Source organism: Lagopus muta, chromosome 11 (genome assembly GCF_023343835.1).
Source record: "Lagopus muta isolate bLagMut1 chromosome 11, bLagMut1 primary, whole genome shotgun sequence".
NCBI classification, from domain to species: Eukaryota; Metazoa; Chordata; class Aves; order Galliformes; family Phasianidae; genus Lagopus; species Lagopus muta.
The window spans coordinates 13961721-13984110 of NC_064443.1; the positions used below are offsets into that span (position 1 = coordinate 13961721).

Genomic DNA, 22390 nt, shown 5'->3' on the forward strand with positions numbered 1-22390 from the left:
TCAGTCTTGACAGATGTTTGTCTAATCTGCTGTTAAATATCTCCCCGGGCAATCTATTGGTTGTAATATCTAACTTAAATCTTCCCTGCTGCAACATAAGGCTATTATTTCTAGTTTTATCTCGCAGGCATATGGAGAACATATTATTCTCTCTCTCTTTGCGGCAGCCTCTTATAGTCTCAGGGAGTTTAACACCTCCTCCCCCTTCTCTGCTTTAGGCTAAACAATCCCAATTTGTTCAATATTTCCTTGCAGACCATGTTTTCGAAAGCTTTCCTTATTCTCCCTGGTCCTCTGGACTCGCTCCAGTTGGGTCCTTTCCAACTCAAACATATCTTTCTTGAAGGGCTGGACCATGTTGCAGCTGAGACATCATCTGCTGGGAAAGCAGGAGAGTTCCCCACTGCTTACATTCCAGCACAATGTTGTTCTTTACCTGAGCCAACCCCAGGTAAGAACAGTGGCCCATGACAATTTCCACTTCTGATTACCCAGCCAGTTCTCCACAGTCCAATTCTGCAGCTGAGAGCAGCGTATTGCACCTGTCCCTATGGAATGCCTGACTCCGTTAGCCAGGCTGCTTGTTGTTTCTCCAGTTTGTCTGGTAAATCAAAACTAAGTTGAATATCTTAAAAGCCACAGCAACAACAAAACGGATGCCAACAAAATCCAAACTGTAAACCCATGATCCAAAGGAAAACAAATTTTAAAATATTCTTGAGAGTACATGATAGCACTTACGTACTCAAAGTATGTACTAAACACACAATATTCTACATATTAAGAATATATTCTACATATTAATATATTCTACATATTATGAGCACATAAATGTTCCCCTATATGGATCTCAGGCCATGGAGTATCCATTTAGGTGAACACTTTTTCTTGTGGAATGTAGATGAGAAGAGCAGCAAGAGGACCAAAATTCAGGAAAGTTATGCTGGAATTTGAAAGCCTGCAAATATAAGGTGAAAAAAGGGATACTGAATAATTTATCCTACAGTAAGTGTCCAGATTTGAAATGATACAGAAATAGCTCTGCACAATCTCCTGAATGAAATAGCAAGGGTTTATATCAGAATCTTTCATGCATCTAAATCTTTCATAATTTCCAGCCTGGAAGCTGTAAAACTAGATATAAAATCCATGCACAAAGACAATACCAAAATTCAGCTGCCCTTCTCTTCCTCTCAACCCCCACCTCCTACAGCTTCCCTCTCTGTCAGGAATTACATACACTCCTATGATGTAGGCTATTAGAGCAGGAATATAACTCAGCATTTAATCCACAACGGGAAGAATGAAAGAAATAGGAAATGAACAATTATTTAATATTGTGTGAAAGGCACTCAGCCCTGGGTAAGAATAAATACTTTTTTTAGAGGTACTGCTCCAGTCCTGGCCTCCATTGTGGGTCTAATTTTCAACCTGTTGTATTAATATTCTTGAAGCTTGAAGTACATGACTGCCTGCCTTTCTGCATATGCCTGAACTTGAGAACTACGTATTTAACATATGTAACATAAAGGGTACATTGTGACTGAACACTTCTGCATTTTAACAGAAACATTTATGAAGACTATAAACACAAGTGATATGGAGACAGTCACGACTAGAACAAAATATTTCATACCTATTTGACTAAGAACAAAAAAGACAAAAGGGAAAAAACAGCCACAAGAATAACAGCACACTTCCTGAGCTTTCCCAGCATTACAAAGAGGAGCTTTTGTTCTTTAAACCGCTTGCTGAACAGATGGAGTGTGGCAAGAAAATCCATCCCACTGATGGACACTGCAGCCTACCTGTGTAAACTACTTTGCGCCTGACGGTCAGATTGACGTGACCTTGCTTGGCTGCCTGTTGCATAAGCTGGACAACAAGCTGGTGTGATTTCCCAACCACAGGCGTCCCATCCACACAGATCAGCTCATCGCCTGACCTCAGGCGGCCGTCAGCATCAGCAGCACCCAACGGTACAATGTGACCGATGTAAATCTGACAAGATGGCACAAATGGGAAGAAAGAAAGGAAGAATGATAAAATGAGAACCATAAACGCTCACTAGCCAGGTGAAAGGAAGAGGTACACTAATGTAGTGGGAACCAGAAATTTCTGATCACTGGTTAGGATTGTTGCTAGTGTGTAAAACAGTTCAATTGCAACCAGGATGCTGACATCTTTTTGCTTTAGGCAGTCCAGTCGCTCTACTGACACACAGACTTGGGAAATGTATTCAACAGGATAGTGACCAGTGGTTACAAGCACTGAGACTCCTGTCAGGGAGCTGAGACTGAGTTATCCTTCCAGGTGCCTCCAGAGTTTACAAGTTCAGTACCATTGGCCTGTCCACCTGTTTGCTTTGAGTTGCTCTGGTATGAGAGGGATTAATGGAAACTACTTGTAAACCTGCCCAGGACATCTTTTCCTCATTGTCCAATCCATTTCAGAGCTATTGGTTTATTTAAAAAAAAAAAAGAAAAAAAAAAAAAAGGAATAGCAAAGGAAGTCAAACTCGTTTCAGATGCAAGGATTTGAGTTAGTTTGTTTTTTGGGGAGGACAGTAGGGAGGAGATGTGAGATATATTAAATCATAGCCCGTTGCTTATTTTAACAAGGATGCCACAGTGCAGCTCAGCACATTTGTCTGTGCTATTGCTGTGATTCTGGAAGACAAGGGGAATTAAAGCAAGCCCACTTCTCAATGTACTCACAGGTTCTCCAGGCTCATTTCCACCCAGAATCCTAAATCCAAAACCGGTTTCCTTTCTCCATAGAAAGATATCCTGCTCTTGGTAATCTGGAACTGAAGGAAAGAAAGAAAGATATTAAGTTATAATAAAAAAACAGAGCTATATACCCATATCAGGACTACTCTGATGTGTATGTAGAAGAATCTGCTGCACAATTTTAATCATTAAATGAGGTGGTGTTGAACTTTCAGACATAATTAAGAACATCCATAGGTTAAAGTAGTAAAGGATTATTACTTAAATCTCTATGAAAAATTATCCCACGGTTTCTGCTTTCTGGTTATCTAATTGTGATTTTATCACTGTACTTTTTCCTTCCGTCGATATTAGCGCCATTACCCAGTGCAAAAGCCTCTTCCAAACCATCAATACGTGTGTGTGTACAACACAGAATCACTCTGCCAGAAACAATACAGCTGCCTCCTCTTTCACTGGAGACAAAAGAGCCGCTTGTTCTGACTTCTACTGTTTAATTAACTTTCACAAGCATAGTTTGCTATCTGTCTGCTGACACTGCTTTAAATAATGGCAGGACAGATCCCCGACTGGTGTAAACCAGAAGAGTTCCTCTGGAAACAGTGCAGCTCTCCAGACTTCCACTTGCTCGTGTATGGGTTTTATAAAACCACTGACCAGCTGGAAACATGAAGAAAGACCAGCCTTACCTACTCATTAGTATGGAACACCAGCAAGGCTTTTACAATGAATATTACATACAGCGAAGCACTAACCTTGACGTGCAGTTGAACAGAAATGTTTCACATTAACTTATTCATGGCTGCTTTCATCCCTTTTTTAAAATGCAAAATTAATTGCCAACGTTAAATCATATCAGAAGACAAGTTCAGGTTCATTTAATATTTATGAGTGGGTATCTATAACATTGACTAATTTTGTAACAATCCCCTCCCAAAATTTATAGTTAATTATCAAAAAGGCTATTCCTTTACAAGTCTGCTGCCTATGGCTTTAGTAAAGAAAGCAAAGTGCATCAGCCAGAAAGATAATTTCAGAAAGTGCAGCTCTATCTATCAGCAGATAAAGGATTTGTTTTCCACTAACACTGGGGAGTGCCCAATAGGGTCCTAACTGCATTTTACACCACTAGTGCCTGCTGCTTTGGGTTTGGTCTTCTGGTGCTTTTCAGTGTTAAGGGTTTTGGCTGGCTCTGATGCTCTCCCTTCAATGACTTACCACTGGGTTTAAAAAACAGAAATTTAAGACCTGAAAGCACTGCAAATTGCAAGAACAGGTGAATTCTCAGGCACATATCTGGTTTGACATTTTCATTCAAACTGGTTCATAGCCACTGGTGTTACATAAAATACTTTCGCATTTTAGGCATTTGCAGCTATAAACCAAGCTTGAGACCTCTGCACGTTCCCTTGCTGGACCACAGGCTAATTTCCGCCCAGCTACAATTACAGAACAACCAGGTGAGGAGCACGCTGGAAGCCTTTGCTGCACATCAGTTTGGCTGAAGGCAGCTTGCCATCACAGGGACGGCCCGACAGCAGAACTCAGACAATGAATTAATTGCTGTTTGTCACTGCCTTCAGTGAGTGGGAGCGTGAAGAGCAGACACACTGGGAAGTTCCTCTCCAGCACTTTGCAGGCTTTTTTGGCAAAGGCTGGCCCCAGCCAATTAATAGCACAGGTTGGATCTGTCAGAGGCAAAATGGCTTCTGCAGAGAGCTGCAGCGTGGGCCTGTTTTCTCAGCCTCTCTCAACACCTTCCCATTTGTCATCTCTCCAGCCTTGCTGAGCGGTGCCGTATGCTCCCAGTTTGGCACCATGAGCCAATTAGCGGCCGCAGGGAATGGCGGCACACCGAGGCTTGGTGGTAGGGCCAACAAAACGCACGTCTACACCCAAAGCAGCAAGTTCATTCACAGGCTGCTCCTTCTGCTGGGAGGATCACAGGAAGGTGAAAAACAGACACAACAAACACACAGACAACACACAGCGTGAATACAAACCCAACAAAACTCCTTTTACCACTTTTTGCTCCAGCTCTGCAGTAGGCGATGCCCTGTGATACATCCCATCCATCTCTGTGCTGCCACATGGCTGACTGGGGCCATGCTGGAGAATCACATCAGCAGCACTTCATCACAGAATCATAGAGTTGATTTAGTTGAAAGGGCCACCTAGTCCAACTCCCCTGCAGTGAACAGGGACACCTAGAACTCCATCAGGTGCTCAGAGCCCATCCAGCCTGACCATGGGTGTCTCCAGGGTGGCGCATCCACCTTGCCCTGTGCCTCACCTTCCCTATTTAGAAGGGAAAATTTCATGGTGGTGCTGAACTCTCAGGCTTATAATAAACAAAAAAGAGGTCTCCAGGAGAAATTAGTAACAACTTAGCACCTTGACATGATATAAACATGTACACAGCCCAAAGGAGTAAAACTTGCCAGTCTTGTTCCTAAACCAAACTGCTTGGAGAGCCTTACAAATGTGGTAAGAAGTTTTGTGTTGGGGCTAGAAGAAAGGATGGAAGGTGTGAGTGCTGCAGCCCGGAGGGCAGGTTCAGAATGGAAACAGGAAGGTGATGTCCCCACCACCACCAGACAGTATGCAGCCAAGCAAGTGCCTTGCACCTCCACGGCCAACCTTCCACACTGCCCTGGTGATGAAGGGCCCCACCACAGAGCAGCAATGAGACCAGAACAAAACACCATGGGACACAGATACATTCCCGGCACAGTCTTACATTCTCCAAAACTCGTGGAATTGATTTCTCTCTCTCTCTCACCCTTGCTCAGTCCAGTTGCAGGCGAAGGTGACATAGCTGCAATATTAATTTTACAGTTTTGCAAAGCTTAATGCATCTGCTTTCTTGTTAGTTCATTTCATTAACTTTGACTGTATAGATCATGTTAGGCTTGCATGCACATAATTGCTAAGGTTATAGCTCTATGGATAATTACATACCAACTTCTACATCTACTTGTACATGTCTGTGTACACGTGGATACATTATACACACACATATGAATTTATACATTTATGCATATGCATGCAGGCATATTTGAGACTCATTGTTTTGTCCTTAAAAATACATATCTGCCAAACAAAAATCAACATCACGACACAGCAAGTTTTCCAAATGGAAATTTCTTTCTCTGACCTTAAATCAATTCTAAATGCATGGTGATGAACAATGAAATCAGTGTTTAATTAAGGGTGACTTTAACTAAACTTCTCCTATATAAAGTTTAGCAATTATCATGCTACATATAAAAAACATTCTGTTTGATATCAGCCTCAAGAAAGGATGGATTCAGAAATATCAGCATGAGCTTGCTTTAGTCACTAGCTCATTTGAGGCAGCAACACTTCCAGTGACTCACATCTTGGCAGCATGCAAGAGTTTTAAGGCCCAGATTCAGGAAAGTACATAAGGACACACTTGAAGTTACAAATGGAGAGTCTCGCTGGAGCTGCTGGAGAGTTTCAGTGCTGCAAGTACCTGTGATTTTGCCATAAATCCCTTGAGATTCCCCATTCGCAGGAGAGCCCCGCTTTCTAAACTATCTCACTGCACAAAAATTAGGCCCCTCCTAATCAGACATCCTCTACATCTGTGTGCTCAGTGCACAGCTCTGAGTGCTGTCCCCCATTCATTCAGTAGAAGAGCAAGGAGCCCTTCACTATTGCCATTAAGTCAGCTTGACCAGAAGGTGGCTGCAATTTCCTGTGAGCATTTCTTTTCTCTGTATTGAAGTTAGAAAGTATCGAATGTTTGTACCACTGTGCAAATATTTTTAATTCTATGTACTTGCTAGCAAGTGAATGCTACACACTGAGGTCGTGCCTTGTTTGTATTATTTTAATTATATCTGGGGAGAGAAAATCTTACCAAATAAATCACGTGCCTGAAAATAAAATTCTAATATTAAAGATAAATTAGAATATTTTAAAAGCTTTAACAATTATCCATAGTGTTCTGCTTTGCTTTTAATTAAATGCTTAAGCCCTTCAAAGGGATTCATTAACACATCTGCAATTCAGATTAATTCGTTTTGTCACTGCTGTTTTGACAGATGGCCATATGTAAGATATGGTATTTTGCAAAGCAATCAGGCCACATGAGAAAAATTTGACAACAGATTGTGTTAATCTTTGAGGAAGTTTAATAATACGTTGAAAAATAAAAAGCATATTATAAAAATATATTTTCAATAAAGCAGTACAAGATTTCGGAACTGCAGCTCTCTCGTAAACTATTCAATTACTGTTTGTCTCACTGAGCGCTCTTCACGCATATCATTCCTGGGTCTTGGAACTGCTCCACGTTTTAAGCCATCAGGGCTCATCCTTCCCTCTGATTCATGAGCACAGCTCCCATGGGCAGCAGCGAGTCACCCATCGAGAGGAGCTCAGGCAGCTGAAACTTTGCACCAGCAGAGATTGCATTTGTTCCCACCACTGAAAGACCTGTTTTCAAATTCTCTCACCACAAGGCTGGCTATTCTTGAAAGCCTTAATCCTGCAAGCATTGCAACTCAGGGCCATACTGCAGCAGAGCATTTGAGCTCAGTCTTAGCCTTAAAGCATCCAAGTCCCATTCAGTTTACAGCTTAAAATTAAGCTTTGTTGGACAGCAGCCTGAGCCCTGAGCACTTTGGAGGGCTGATCCCCCCACTTAGGGGAGCAGCGTGCGAAGGACCTTAAGGTTACAGTTCAATTTTGCTGCTGTTCAGCCAGAGCCCGGGCACAGTTGTGGAGCCATCACTTAGCTTCTCATTATTAATTCTAGCTTAATTTTTCTATTTTTCTTCTTCCTTTTATCTTCTTTTTTTTTTTCCCTAGGCAGTATCTGCAGCTCTCCTCCACACAATCTGAATGCTTCCTGATATTAAGATGCATCAGGAAAATTGAAAAATACACGGTTTTACAAAACTATGGGTTATTCAGCACTTTTCAACCAAATTCTGATCTGCCAGCATCTTCAGTGAGAAAAGCCAGATAAGTCAAATATAGCTCTCTTCTATTAAACAGTGATTCAAAAAGAAGTCAAAGAAATGGAGAACGTGCTTTACCAATGCTGAAAAATTAAATGGTTGCCTGTGTGCTTCCCATGTCCACACCATTAACATTAATAACAGAGGGATGCACTCCCAGTCAAAAAGACAGTAGGTGGTTATTAGAGATCCAGAACTTTTTAGAAACATCCTGGAGAAAATGTATTCATGTGTTGAATTAAGCCTCTTTATATTATTATTTTTAGATTGAAAAAAAAATTCTGGCTGACTTGTGGCTAATGAATTCATCTTTTTATGTAAACTGCACTCAAAAGCCTGCACTATGTTCTCTTTAGACTCCAATGGGACTAAATAAAACACTGAGTATGATGATCTAATGCTCTGAAATTCTCTCTTCTCTATCTTCATCATGTATTTCAACACAGGATTGTTTCTGTTTCTCAGTACACTTGTTGGGGATTCAAAACAGCCTCTTGAAAGACCACTGTATTATTCCTTTCAGGCTTGTTGAAAATGCAAGGCAGTGAATCAACAGGCAGCAAGCCCTACATTAGTCAGCAAGGAGAGCCAACCGAGACTCATCCAAAGCCCCAGACAAAGATGCATCAGCCAATCCCAGCACTGGCACAATGGTGGCATCCTCCTGCTATTCAACAGATGCTCTTTATCAGAAAAATTCAGAAATTCACACCTATCACCCAAATCAGGTGACATTAAGGGACAAGAGATGTCAACCACAGCCTTAGAGCGAACGGGAATGGGTCCTCAAGCAAAGAACTATGACTGCTCCCCCAGAAGGCAAAGGAGGAACTGGGTTTGAACTGAACTGCAGCTGGGTGAAAACACAAGGAACCACAAAGGCGGAGGAGACAGTGAAGCTGGAGGCCCAGGGAATGGTTTCTCCCAGAAACAGCTTGTGCTGCTCCCTACAAGCGCTTGCTGGGAAGAGAATCTCCATGAGATAATTCACTTTTTTCACAGAACTGCCAACATTTGTCCACTTTTCATGCAGATTGGATACAGGGAAGAAAACATGGTGGTTCGCCCCAAGCTCCTCAGAACGAGGAGATGAAGGGTTTCAGCTGTGAACCACAATCTGCACTGAGGAGACTGAGTAGTGGGGCGAAAGGTAAGGGCTTGCTGGGGGCTGGAGAAAGATTTGCCCCCTGATCAATAAATGAAACATCAGTCATACTTTGGGATCAGACTACAGGAATAAATACAGTGCATCTATCAGCCTTGTTCACGTAGGCTATTGCCTTACTGGTTTCCTACAGCTTCCATTTGGAGCAGCATCAGCACAAGGTGAGAGCACAGGCTAATCCCCAGGGAACAGGTTCCACTTCAGCTTAGAGGCTAAAACTCATTAGCTCTCAGAAGTTCCAGTGGCATGTGCAAGGAGATACGATATCACTGCACTTCTGACATTCTCATAAAGAAGAAATGGATGTATGAAACCAATAAATCTCCCAATATGCTTTCCTGGTAAGGAAATAGCAACAGGACAAAATTCTGGTAGCAAAGTATGGATGTCCAAACAGGTAGGTCTCATCTGGAAGAGAGGAGGAGATATGAACTGAAGCAAAAGAGGAGGACTGACCTCACTACATGGAGATGTTGGCCATGGAAAGATGCAAGAGGGAAGCTGCAGGAGCAGACCAGATCCAGCACAGCAAAAGGTTGAAGCAGAGAGGGACAGATGGGTGTGGGAAACCAGCAGGTCAAGAGATGAGGAACAGAATCTGGAAGGGTTCTGCTCACAAACAAGGACAAAACGTCTGTGAGATACTGGCAGAAATTTAGCACATGGTGCTGCAGGAGGACACTGAAGGTGACAGCTTGAATGTGCCTGTCAGGATTTCTCTGCCTCAGCCTCGGGATTTTATCAGGAAAGACAGACAGGAGTTAATGCTGCTAAGCTTATACTAATGACTAATTAGTAAGAGTTAAACTGTTAATTAGAAATTAGCGAAGTAGCTGCAGGGGTTCAGAGGCAATGCCTGTAGAGTGCCTATGGGAATGCAAGCTGAGCAAGAGTGATGCTGGTGCCATGAGAAGGCCTCAGCCATCTAGGCAGGGCTAAGAGGGGCTCTGCCCACAGCTCTGTGGGGCTGAAAACCTTATCCCTATTCTTTCTGCCCATTTTCAACATTTCATTGAGACACGCATACAGGTTCAGTCCCAGCACTTCTCTGTAGACCAGCACAGCCAGTGCAAGAGCCTTCGCAGTCAGGAGTGCAACTAACCCCTGGAGAGGGAAAGCAAGCAAAGCACAGAAGCTAAGACACCTACAAAGTGCATGGCTGAGATACTCAGTATGAAGAGATGCACCTTCAGCCAAGAAATCATGACTCACCGTTCAATGTTTCCAGGACATATAAGATCTACAAGTGATTCATTTAGTCAAAAAAAAAAAAACAAAAAAACAACAGTTCTACCATTTTTCATTCTGGGGTAGCGTTCATTTCAGATCATTTCTACCAATTTCCAGTTAGCAGAATCAAAGTAAACTCTTACGGTATCAAGATTTTGAATCTGTCTTTACGGTAACTACAGAAACTAATGCCCTTGGAAATGAACCTAAAACTCTTTTAACTCTTTCTTTAAGAATTTGTTGCACATTTGATCATCTTCAGCAGTGCAATTAAAGCAAAGCCATAACGTTTATTTTGTTTGCAGAGAAGAAACTGATTGAAACCATATTTATAGCCTTGGAGAAGAGTCAAAGTCCTTCTGAACTATTAGCCAAGTATGCAGATTATTAATTGCCATAAAAGCCACTTACAATATGCATTTGATATCTGCATTGTTAACAGCGTCTGCTTTGGTCAAAGTAAAATAGCTTAGCTGGATTTTCTCCTCCCTAGAGTGAGACTGGAAAGCATCTGATATGCATTTCAGCAAACTAAATACTTCCCTTCCTCACTGAAATTCCTTTGCGTATCAGTCAATGAGACAACCTCAAAAAAGATTTCAAGATCTGGCTAATAAACTTGGAAATTTTCCTTCAGCTTAATTTACAAGCAAGAAAAAGAAAAAAAAAAGGGGGAAATAAAAAAAGCAGTCTTTCATTTTAATAGGATGCTTGGTATTAAGGTTTGGTCTAAGCACCTCTCTCTGGAGATGATCGAAGTTCATTCCTCACCAGAAATGAAAAAGCCCCTCCAGCAGGCAGGCATTGCTGGCAGACAGATTAACACCCCGAAGCCTTCCATTTGCAATACAGATCTAAAAGACGCAGCTCTTTGCAAAGAAAATATAGAGAGCGCAGCTGCCGTAGCCGTAGCCTTAGCAACCACACCTGTTTCATACTCACGTCGGCTTTCATACATGCTCCTGGACTGGGCCCAGATTTTGAACGGATCTGGCTTTTTCTGCCCAGAAGCGTCGGGTTGGTCGGCAGCCGGCGGCTCGGCGGCAGGATACTCGGGCAGCACCTGTGTGCTGTGAGCCGGGGACGCGGTGTGCCCGCTGCGGTGGCTGGAGACGCTGTGCTGAGAACTGTTTTGGCTGTCTTTCCTTTCAAGTGGTTGCTGTAAGGAAGAAAGCGAGCGGAGAGAGAGAGAGAACAGACGGTTATTGGTCTTTGAGTGGGTGTTTTCCATCAATTTTTCTCCTTTCTTTGATCAGGCTTTCTGCGTGCACGTAAGTAAATATATAAATCACAGTTTTGCTGCCACCCGTTAATGCTGGGTACAATTAAATTCCCCAGTGACACATTTTGATAGACTGACAGAAAGAGATATGCAAAACAAAGTCATTTATCATTAAAAAAACATGCAGTTCTCCATCTTGCACATGAACCAAACCTCAATCTCATTCTAGGCTACAAGTTTCAGTGCACTTATGTCTTCCTACGTAAGTCAGAAAAACTCAACCACCTTCTACTTAGATCACATTAAAGTCTGACTTGAGCCTGCAAGTAAACAGAAATACAACCAAATTTCACTGTGAGAACTTGAGCAGCTTCCTGCAACAGATCCAGGCACAATCCTTACTATGAGAAACACCTCCCTAGCAGCCCCCACGTTGCAAATGGGTTAACAGCACAGTGCCAATTTTGTGTCTGCTTCCCAGAGCATCCAGAAGATTACAGCAGACCTTCACAAACATGAAAACATCTACTTTCGGTTTGATTTCTTTGTTTTAATTGAGCACATTGAGAGAGGAGAAAATACGTGCCCCTATCCATTGAAGCTTATTGAAAAGCAGTACCTCAAGAGCTCTGTCTGCTCAATATTTAGCTAAGCAGGGTAAATAATTCTTAAATTTTGCAACAGTGTGCTCAAATGAAGTACATTTGCATTACAGAGAAAGACATACAGTTCAGCAGGCATGGTGGTGATGTGCTGGTGGTTGGACTAGGTGACTTCAGTGGTCTTTTCCAACCTTAATGATTCTATGATTTGTACTACTCAGTATGCAGGGAAGTCCTCTCCCATAAAAAGCTCCCCAAAGGCTTTTCAATGGAGATGACCTTGGCACCAAGGCTGAGTCCCACCTCCCACCTGCTCCAGCACAGGGAACTAAGAGTGTTGTTCTTAGAGCACCCACGATTTCCTGGTCAAAAGGAGTCAACCAGAAAAAATAAAACCTCCTGGTGACTGAAAACACTGCAACAGAAGTCTCAGCTTTGAGAGACGCTGCCAAAGCAAACCCAGATGGGACAGGGAGCAGAGCAGAGCAGGATGGGGGGCTGAGTGCACATGGGTGTGAAGACTCCTTCCTTTGCTCCCTATGCAAAACCTCAGGTGGCCAATGCTCCACCACAGTGGGGGTAAACCGATTACTGAGAAGAAACCATACCAGCATATCATATCACCATACCAGCATGCCCTTCTCTGAGTCTTAACAATAATTTTTCTGGTTTTCAAACTGCATATATTTTTGGGCAAAAAAAAAAAAAAAAAAAAAAAAGCTCCAGCAGCCCAAATGGTTTCCGTTGTAGCCTCACATTCACATTGCTGTTCCACCACCAGCACTTTTTTAAATGTTATCTCGATTGACTAGAATGTGAAAATGCTTTTGTCCTTTAAAGTAATTTTGAACAAAGCATGCCTGCTGTGATTACTCATCCACAGACTTTCAAATACAAATATCTGAACCAATTTCAAACATTTTTAGCTTTTTAAGTGGTAAAAGAAGCTAATTCACATGCAGCCCTTCAGTCTTTGAATGCAGCAGTTTAAAAGTCTATGCTGCAGATAGTCACTCCTTTGTAATGTTTAAAAAAGGGAACACAAAAACAAACAAACAAACAAAAGAAAAAACCCAACCCACATTACAACTCTCAATCCAGCCATCTGGATTGTTTTGTTTGTTTGACCAAACATCTACACTAACTAAAAGCATCCTGTGAAACTTCAGGCCAATTTCCCTGGAAATTGCTGGTTCACAGAACCTGGAATATGGGGACTAAGATGGGAAGCTTCATTCAACCACTGGGGAAATCCTGAGAACTCTCTGAAAACTTTCTGTTTTAAAGAGAAACCAAGTTGGAACTTGCAAGAGCACTTCTCACTTTATGATATCGAAGGCCTAAATATTGAACAAACTATGAATCCTGTTTTCTATTTGGGTTGCACATGGAAGTGTCAGCACATCTCAAGCAAAACCACCTCCAATTAAACTAGGGTTGCAACTGCAAATACACATTTTGCAAGAATCAGGGGAAAACTTCTTCAGAGGGTCTGTTGTTTTTCCCAACAATAACATCTTTAGAAAGGCTGAAATGTCACAGTTTGGGAGCTGAAGAAGACAAGAGAAGGGGCACTGCCCAAGGCAGCAAGAGCACCCATGCCTGACTTTGTGGAGTCCATGGTCTTCTCTAGAGCTATAGAAAAGAATAAATAGCTCGCAAAAAAAATTTTTCTTGACTAAAACTGGCGGGAAATGAAGACCAGAATGACAACCTCGGGTCCACTTAGGCAGACTGCACACTGAAATAAAGGTGCTGGGAAAAACCAATTACTTTGCTTTTGTATAAGAGCCAGGACTGAAAAAGTGTGGAGCTCTCATGCTCTATGGCAAGCCCCAGGTCTGAGAATGAAATTTAGGGATGCGTGTGCTGTCAGCTTCCCTTTGGCTATGCTGAAAGTTTGCAGCGCTGATCCTACAAAATGTAAGTTGGGTAAGATATAGAAAATATAGAGGTCGCTGCAGGTGGTGATGTGTTGAGTAGAGAAACCTGCAGCACAACTGAACACCTCAGGTTGTGGCACCTGGGTCCCAGGCTTAAAACTGCAAGAAGGGAGACCTGCTGAGGTTTGCTCATGTAGGGAAAAAAAAAAAAAAGGGTTTTCAATGGATTGGGAAGCATCATACACATGTATGCTGTGAGCCAGTTTCTCCTTCAAAAACAGGACATCAAGCAGAGCCCCAAGTACTGCCTATCCAGCCAAAACATGTGGCATGTCTCTTGTCAGGGACAGGTTGTGCATAGGAACTGCATTTCAGCTCACCACTCAGCTATGCTGACAATGTGCTTATTTAGACGCAAAAGAAAAGCAAGATGTCGGGAAGAACATGGCACTTTCTCTTCATGCAGTGATGTCGTCTTCTAACGATCGAGCTGGGGAGTTTTGTGCTGTTTGGGAAAGCTGGTGCTGGCGGTAGTGACAGCAAGCAGAGTTGGGAATGAGAATCTTTGCCCCCTGGTGGAGTATTTTGATGCAAGCAACCGAAAAAAAAAAAGGGAAAGAACAGGAAAGTTTGTTTTCATCCACGTTATAGTAGGATAATTGCAGGGGAAATTGCTACACAAAGGGAACTTGTTCGCTGAAAATGTATACCCACAGGCAGTCAATACAAAAACACTGTCTATTTGCATTTAAAGAAGAATCAATGGGAACTGAACATAAAGCAGCAGCACAGGGAGCTGCTGCGGATACAGCCTTGGGCGCAGCATAGGTGGGAGGAAGGACATGAAGTGCCCAGTCCCTCGTTGGGCTGCAACTTCAAGTTCTGAAGAGCTGGCACTGAAGATTAAAAAAAATACAAATCATTCGGCTCTTTCACCAACATTAAAAACCTCTCTCAGAAGCTAAGAAACACAGCCAAGCTCATCAAAAGATGCACAGGCTGAAAAATGCAGCCCAGGAAAACTCAGCTCAAGGTAGAAAACAATTCCCAGACCTTGCCACAGCTCCGGCATGAACAAAGACACCTCCTCCATGCCGAGATGTACCCAAAGCCTGAAGTCAGCCCTGGGGGAATATGGGAATGGGGCCGGCAGCTAAAAATAGTGGTCGGTGGAAAAAGACAGCTGCTAGCAGTGAGTTGGGAGTGTGTCGGGACTTTGGGAGAGGGTGGGGGAATAATGAGAGCAGACTTAGCACTGAGCCGGGAGGAGCAGAGGACAGAGAGCTCGTGCCAAACCCATCCCAGCAGGGAGTATTGTGATGGGATTGGATGGGATAGGGTGGGAACAAAAATGTGCAATGCAGCAGCACAGTGGTGCAGCGGTGCACCTCGTTGCTGCTAATTGTTGATGCAAATGATCTGGTAACGCAGGCAGCAAGAATGGGAGGATCTGCTTCTTGTGCATCCTGTGCTTCCAAGGCCACAGTATCACCTGGGGCTATAGTAGAATTTACTGGAGGGAGCTTAAAGCAAGGCAGTAGGTGAGGAGAAGTGCACAAGGGGCTGCTCCCTAGGGCTGACCAGGCAATCTACTACTGCCTGCAGACAGGTGTAGCCCTGCAGCCTCTTTGTTCCCCAGGCAGGATTACAAGGGTTCAGCTGCTGCTTGGACTCAGGGTTTACTCTGTCTCTGAACAAATGTGGGCAGAACCCAGGGCTCAGCTGGCACAGCAGCCAGACTTGGAACTGAGCGCAGCAATTCCTGCTCTGACAGGGGGAAAATGTACGGGCAGGAGCAGAAACGTGCCAGACATGGACGTATTCTACACGCTGGCTTCTGTTTTACCAAAGGCTGAATTAATCCCTGCATATGACATAGAAGCGAATGCCCAGGGTCTGACATGCCTGAGCCCTGCGAGGGAGCGCACCCCGCACTCTGCCTCCCCACATTTAATGCAAGCTGACAGCAGTATAGGCCTGCCCTCACGTGACTGTAATCAGCGCTGCCCTAAGCCATCAGAATCACATTAATTATTGCAGGGCTTTCTTTGGGGAAGAACAGAGAATTCGTATTGTAAGCAGGAGCCTCCCGCTCAGCCCCTTAGCGAAGCTCTTGCTCGAGTTGCAGCACTACGGCCAGCGCCCGGCTCTAGGGATGCACTCTGATCCTCCTGGCCCCTTCCAGCTCAGGATATTCTATGATGCTATGAAATGAACATCCTCCTATTTCTTTGGTGCCGGATACAGGGTTTGGTGCCCATCAAGGTGTGTGGGTGAAGTTTGGCACCATCTTACAGCACAGCAAAAACCTCTCCTGCACTCTGCTTCCCCAAAAGCTACTGGGAGAGAAAAGCCCGTTTTTACCCATCATCAGAAAATTCAAAACTTTCAAGCTCAAGTATTTCATTTCCTTTAAAATAAGAGATTTCTTTCTGTTGCATTTAAACAGCATATTAATATCTTCCACAATATCATGCTCAGAGCTTTAATGACACTTTAGATCACAGCTTGCATACTATTAGCTAACATGTCACCCAGCTAACAGCTTTACATGGAAATAAGATCAGAAGGGATAAGAAAGGGATAAGAAAACACCCTTTTTTTTTTTTTCTTTCTACTTTTTAGTAAGGAAACTCACACCTGCAGCACAATCCTGCTCAGTAGGAAAACGCCTGCAGAGCAAGCGTTCAGGCTCTATTCACACGAAGCTGCACACACGCTCTGCTGGGGCTTTGTCTCTCCCGACACAGCGCACACTGCTACATTCTGCTGGTAATCCAGCTGAGGGCATCCAGAAAAACTCGGGGAGTTAATGGGAAAGGTTGGTGCATACAAACACCCGACAGAAACTGCTATCTGGCACAAAGGTGGAGCTTCTCAGTTTTCCAAAAGGAAACAATAGCCTTTTTTTTTTTTTTGGTAAGTTAAACAGGAGAGGCTCATCAGCCAGGAAAGGGGATCTGCAAACCTGAGGCTTTATTTGCAAACTGAGTTGCATTCCTCTCCTATCTTCCCATGCAGTATGAGCCTTGCAAGGTAACCACGGCTGCAAGAGAACAACAACTTAAAATAATCAAAACCCACAAAGAAAAGCAGCCCAACTCATCCCTCCTCCACCCACACGGACAGACACACATAGCAGTGAGGAGTGCTTACCGACTTTGGGCTCTTCTTTGGGACCGGCAGTCCTGAAAAATGGCAACAAGGGAAAAACAAACATTAGCGTCTAACCGTTACCTTCTTGTACAGACCAAAAAAAAAAAATAAAAACCACCACAAAACCCGCCTAGGTGTTTCATCCGAACGCAGCCATCTGCAGAGTTATGTCAGCTTTCGCTCTCGCGTCGGAGTTACCAGTCTGTTCATATCGAATCAAAGCCCGAGGAGAGGGGGAGCGAGCGCGGCAGCGGGGGCGCGGGGGGAGAGCTCGCTCTGCATTAGCGATGCTGACTTGTGCCGCAGCCGCCGGGAGGCTGGAGAGGAACCCACAGCCCCAGCACAGTCCCAGGCGCTCCCCCGGCTGCCGGCAGCCTGCGCTCCCAATTAAGCTGAGGATGTTTCCTTTTGACGCGATCCGTTTGTCAATTGCACCGGGCCAATCACAGCATTGCAGGGGGAACAGGTTGGTTTTTTAAAAAGTATTTTGTAGAAATAGATTTTTTTTCCTTTTTTTTTTTTTCTTCAATAAGGGAAATGTGCATTGAGCCGGGAGGCGAGGCGAAACAAAAGCATGCAGAGGAGTGAGCTTTTATCCCTAAAAGCGTGAATGCTGTGGAGAAAACACGTTTCCTTCCTGCCCATCCCAAGTATAAATGTTTGAAGGCACAGGTTTTATCTGCCGGCTGCGATTTCAGAGCTTGAAAGCAGCACTGTGAGTCCTAACCTCAGGAGGATGCTGGGGGGGGGCTCGCACAGGTCACATCCATGCAAAGGGAGAAGGTTTTTTCAAGGAGAGTTTTGCATTTTGGAGCAGCCTGTGACAAGTGCGAGCCAAGGGAGAACTCAAGTGGGATTTCTACCAACTACTTCTGCATGGCTCCATTCCCAGCAAAGCAGACATTTCTCGGGGCAGTTTGCCTACAGCACAGGACAAGCCGCCCCCTGAGTGGGCTGCAAATCCTCCCCCTCTCCTGTGCTGCTGGAAAGGAGGGGAAACCCAGCTTTGCTCTGCACAGCACTCCAGAAAACAACCATAAACCAAAACACAGATTACCCTCCACACTAAGTGCTCAGCAATTCAAACGTTTGAAATCTGCTTTTGTCTTTAGGATGTGATTTATGTGGCGTTTATGCTGCATTATGTTTACTACTTCATGCATTTTGTCTGTGCTAAGAACCATGCCCTCATCTAACTTCTGCATGGAGAATAAAATAAGTGATGCAAGCGAATTACAAATGTGTCTTGAAAGAAGCTCATTTTAAGGTAATTAGGGAAATGCTAGTTCTGAACTGTGAAGTTCCAGAATTAAAAATGAAAAAGAGAGCTCGCTTTGCTACCTGCTCACAGACAGCAATGAAAACTGAGTATTCCAAATGAAACACTTGCCATTTTTGAGGAATATCTGCACTCCGTACATCACTCTGGTGCATTTCCAGGCAGAAGCAAATACCCCTCCAGGCAGTGATTGATCGAGGGGCAGCAAAACATCAAAACTGCCTGAACTAAACAACTAAGGCTGCAGCTTAATTTCTGCTGACAGTGATTGTGCTTGCGTAACGGGCTTTAAAAAGTAAAGCCCTAATTTTTAACAGGCATCATTTATCATAGACATAAGAACAGAGATAGAAATTCTCCCTCTCCCTCCTTCCACATGCATGCACACACGTTTACTCTCCCCTTCCAAGAGATGCTCTTTCCTATTAAATCAATAGGTAGAACAGATCTCCATGCATGCGTGCACCCTTGGCTGACCAACATGAGCCTGAAGAAGTACTACAGCAATTTAAATGCTCATTGCAAAAAATAAAGCTGAGATGCAGCTGGGCTGTCGGTTCAAATTGTACCAAAATTTACTGCGTTACAGCACAACCACTAGATGTTAAAATTTACTAAGTATGAACTACTGAGCAAACCTTTCCTTCAGAGTTTGTCATTAATTTCAGCTGTCCCAATGCCAAAGAGATGGGAAGCGGTTGAAAAATGACAGAAAATGCACACAAGGCCATTGTGCACTGGGTACTTTGGAGGCCGATGAATCTCACAGTGTCACTGCAAAACAAGCAGTAAATGATTTTTTACCAAAATATGTGACTGCAAAGCATGTTCACAAACGCTGCCAGTTTTTCATGGGACAAGCTTCCCATGTCAGGGGAATAACCTGCCTGTGCATTTCCCTGTGTTTTAGTTATTTATTCACCTAATTAGGGACTGATTCCAAACCCCCAGCTCTTGGCACAGCAGGCCAAATGAGCTAGTGATAGACATAATGTGTAGTTTTCATGCTTAGATGATGGAAGGGATGCGGTATTTAACAGCAAGGAACACAAAGCTTGCATAGGTTCTAATTCCTGGGTATGCCACTAGCAAGAAACCATCAAGCTTTTCCAAAAAGTTTATGGCAGAAATAAGTGCCCACAGCTTTGAATTCAGGATGGTGTCAAATATGAATTACATTTCTCATTCTACTACATTAACCACGTCCCATCATGGTTAATGCATCAGGCACTGCTCATGCCACGCAATGCCTGGCTTGCCCATCCTCCCCGTTCTCTCCTGAAAGCTTTCAGGAGGTAAATGGGCCACATGCAGACACCCACTTTGCTTCTCTTTCGCATTTCCTAGTTTTCTGGTGGTCACAGTGATAACATTCCCATCCCTTGTGCCTAAGAGAAGCCACAAGGCTTTGCTGCCGCTCCTCAAATCAGATAACGGAGCAGTAAGAGTTGATATCAACACCGTTTGTAATGCAGTTCTGGGATTTAAGCCATAAAGACGTCTATCACCTGAAATGCAGCTCCTAATCTTGGGGGGTTTTTGGAGGTGCAGATGATAGAAGATGGAAGGTAGAGCCACAGAAGAGGCTCTTGTCATCATAGAGTTAACTGTGTTTTAAAACAAACTGGCACATCTGGTAAACAATGTCAATATGACCTAAACCCCCATGAATGGGCTCATTGTAGCTACTTACAAAATGTGAGTGGAATTAAATTAATTAGAAAACACAAATTACTCTCCTCTAAATAACAATGTAATAAAGCAACTGCTTAATGAAAAATACCAGTGATCAGTGAGCAATCCGCAAGCACAAAAAAACCTCACAGGCTCATCAGTAAGGGAAGAAAGGCTTCATACAAGGTTAGTCAAAAATGAGTCAGAGGCAAGGATCTAAATTAAACTAATTATCACAGAGATTATTACATTTATCTTAACAAAAACCTCTCTCTTTTTTCCCCAGCACTCCCTAAAGCTCTATGTACAGCTGGCTGCATCCATCTGCTCAACTTTGTTTTGTAATACAGGGAGAAAATGCAAATCCTTACGCAAGTTCTGCATCATGACTTCAGCACTCTTAACGCCCATTAGGAGCAGTTCTTCTCCTGCAGTAAAACTTTTGATGCAGGGAAGCTGTAGGTACCCCAGCCCGACCTGTGAGGGGATCATGTTAAAACCCAAGGACAAAACTGGAAATCGTCCCACATATTGCTGCCTGTTACACATGGCAGGCCTCGATTTTTACAGGAATATTTTCTCCAGCCCTTTGACTTCATGCAACCAAAATAACACAGGAAGACCACAATACAGGGGAAATTCTGTTCCACTGAACGTATACAGAATACGCTGTCTAACTACAGATCTGCACCATAACCTGGGCTGGATTTGGCTGACAGTTCTCAGAAGGCCACAGGCACTCAAATATTTCCCAGATGGACACCAGACGCATCACACCTCGTCCCACAGCCACACATGATAGGGACTGTGGATCAAAACGATCAAAGGCAGAGTCTGAAGAAAGACACCCAGTCCTCCCCTCTGAATGCCTTGGTCACATGAAGGTCAGACAGCAAGAATAGCTCTCCCTCCAACACAAACATATATATATGTACATATAAATATACTACAGCAAGGTTTCAGCTGAAATTGAAACAGTTCAATGCCAGTTTGCACAATCCACCACAGGACAAAAGTGCCTGAAATTGCTAAGAGCCCATCCAGAAGGAAGACATCTTTACTGCTTACAATGTCAACTGCTACTGTGAAACATATTTTTGTTTGTTTTGGGGTGCTTTTATATGCAGAGGAAACCAATAAGTGAGATGAGATCTTCACTTCCAATGATCACTTAACATTTCCACTCAGGGCACTCTGTGGTCCATCTGCGTGCAACAACAAAAGAGTCATTGGTGAGCCCAGGCATAAAGGTCACTTGTTTGGTTTTGCAATTATGTGTGAAGCCCAGAATGCACAACAGCTGAAAATTAGGGGGAGAAGAATCAGAACACAAGGAACTGAACATTTCAGACCATGTCATGAAGGTTAACAATTACAGAGAAAATGTTTCTGCCTGGGAAAGAAAACCAACACAAGTTTTCTAAATGGTACTGCTTACACTGCACTGAATAAAAGCCAAAGGCTGTATCAAGGAAAGGAGACACTCTGAAAGATGAGGGGTGAAGTACCGGAGCCAGAGAGTACACAGCTACACAACTGGCACTGCACATCGATTGCATTTTCCTACAAGAAAAACAAGGAACTCTAAATAATTAACTCTAATGGCCATTAGTGCTGCGGGGGGGCAATGGAGGGGGGTTGGGGGTGGTGACAAAGCAATCCTCTCAGTTCTGCATAACCCACCGCCGAGGAATTTTTAACAAAGGACAAATATTATCTGACAAAAAATAGATGGAAGTCGATCTTTTCCAGACTGAAGAGCACACCAGAGTAAGTGGCAGCAGGAGACACAAGTCTGCACACAGTCACAAGGAGCACCACCAAAAAAAGAACGACCAGAAAGAGAAGACCTTCCTTGTCCCTGCCCATCACCTTCATCTGCAGGAGTGTCACTGCACAAGCAAAACTTAGCTCTGCAATGCAACTTCAACTGAGAGAATAATGCACGTGGGAGGAATGTAGCCCTGCCATAAATCAAGATTGGTAGCTACCAAATAATGTGAAAATTGCCACGTTTCTCATTCTCATGCTAATGCTATGTGCTAATGCTAATAGAGTGGTGTTTCCAAGAGACCATCTCAAGCTTTCTTAACCCACTGGCACTGGCAAAAAACATAATGAGGCATAGTACATTATCATCAACAAGAGTTTCAGTTCTAGGTGCTTTAAAGATACTTAATTGTGTCAACCCCAATTACTTATTCTGAGCCAGGGTGCCAAACAATTCCTCACAATCCCAAATTCAGTCATATGTCAGCATCTCAAACCAGAAGTGATCCTAGAAGCGATAAAGAAGATATAGGCCAATAAAATGCTATTTAATTACTACAAATATATAAATTTAACTATGTTGTAAGAAACATATGGCAAATCCAAGGCAGTAAGATAATAAAGCAATTGAGAACTAGCGTGACCCTCATCCACCTAGCTAATGGTTGGAACCACATCAATCG

General features: G+C 43.4%; 1 protein-coding gene across 26 annotated transcripts in view; it reads right to left on the reverse strand.

Annotated features, from left to right (window-relative positions):
* MAGI1 (membrane associated guanylate kinase, WW and PDZ domain containing 1) overlaps positions 1–22390 on the reverse strand; it is a 290260-nt gene that overhangs the window by 18708 nt on the left and 249162 nt on the right. For 13 of the 26 annotated variants that reach the window (XM_048957493.1, XM_048957502.1, XM_048957498.1 and 10 more), the window contains 5 exons: positions 16985–17016; positions 11049–11280; positions 5473–5550; positions 2718–2809; positions 1809–2001 (listed from right to left, as the gene is read on the reverse strand). In XM_048957493.1, coding sequence (XP_048813450.1) covers positions 1809–2001; positions 2718–2809; positions 5473–5550; positions 11049–11280; positions 16985–17016 — 627 coding nt within the window. The remainder of the gene's footprint in view (positions 1–1808; positions 2002–2717; positions 2810–5472; positions 5551–11048; positions 11281–16984; positions 17017–22390) is intronic. The other 13 variants (XM_048957515.1, XM_048957499.1, XM_048957513.1 and 10 more) reach the window with 2 other exon arrangements.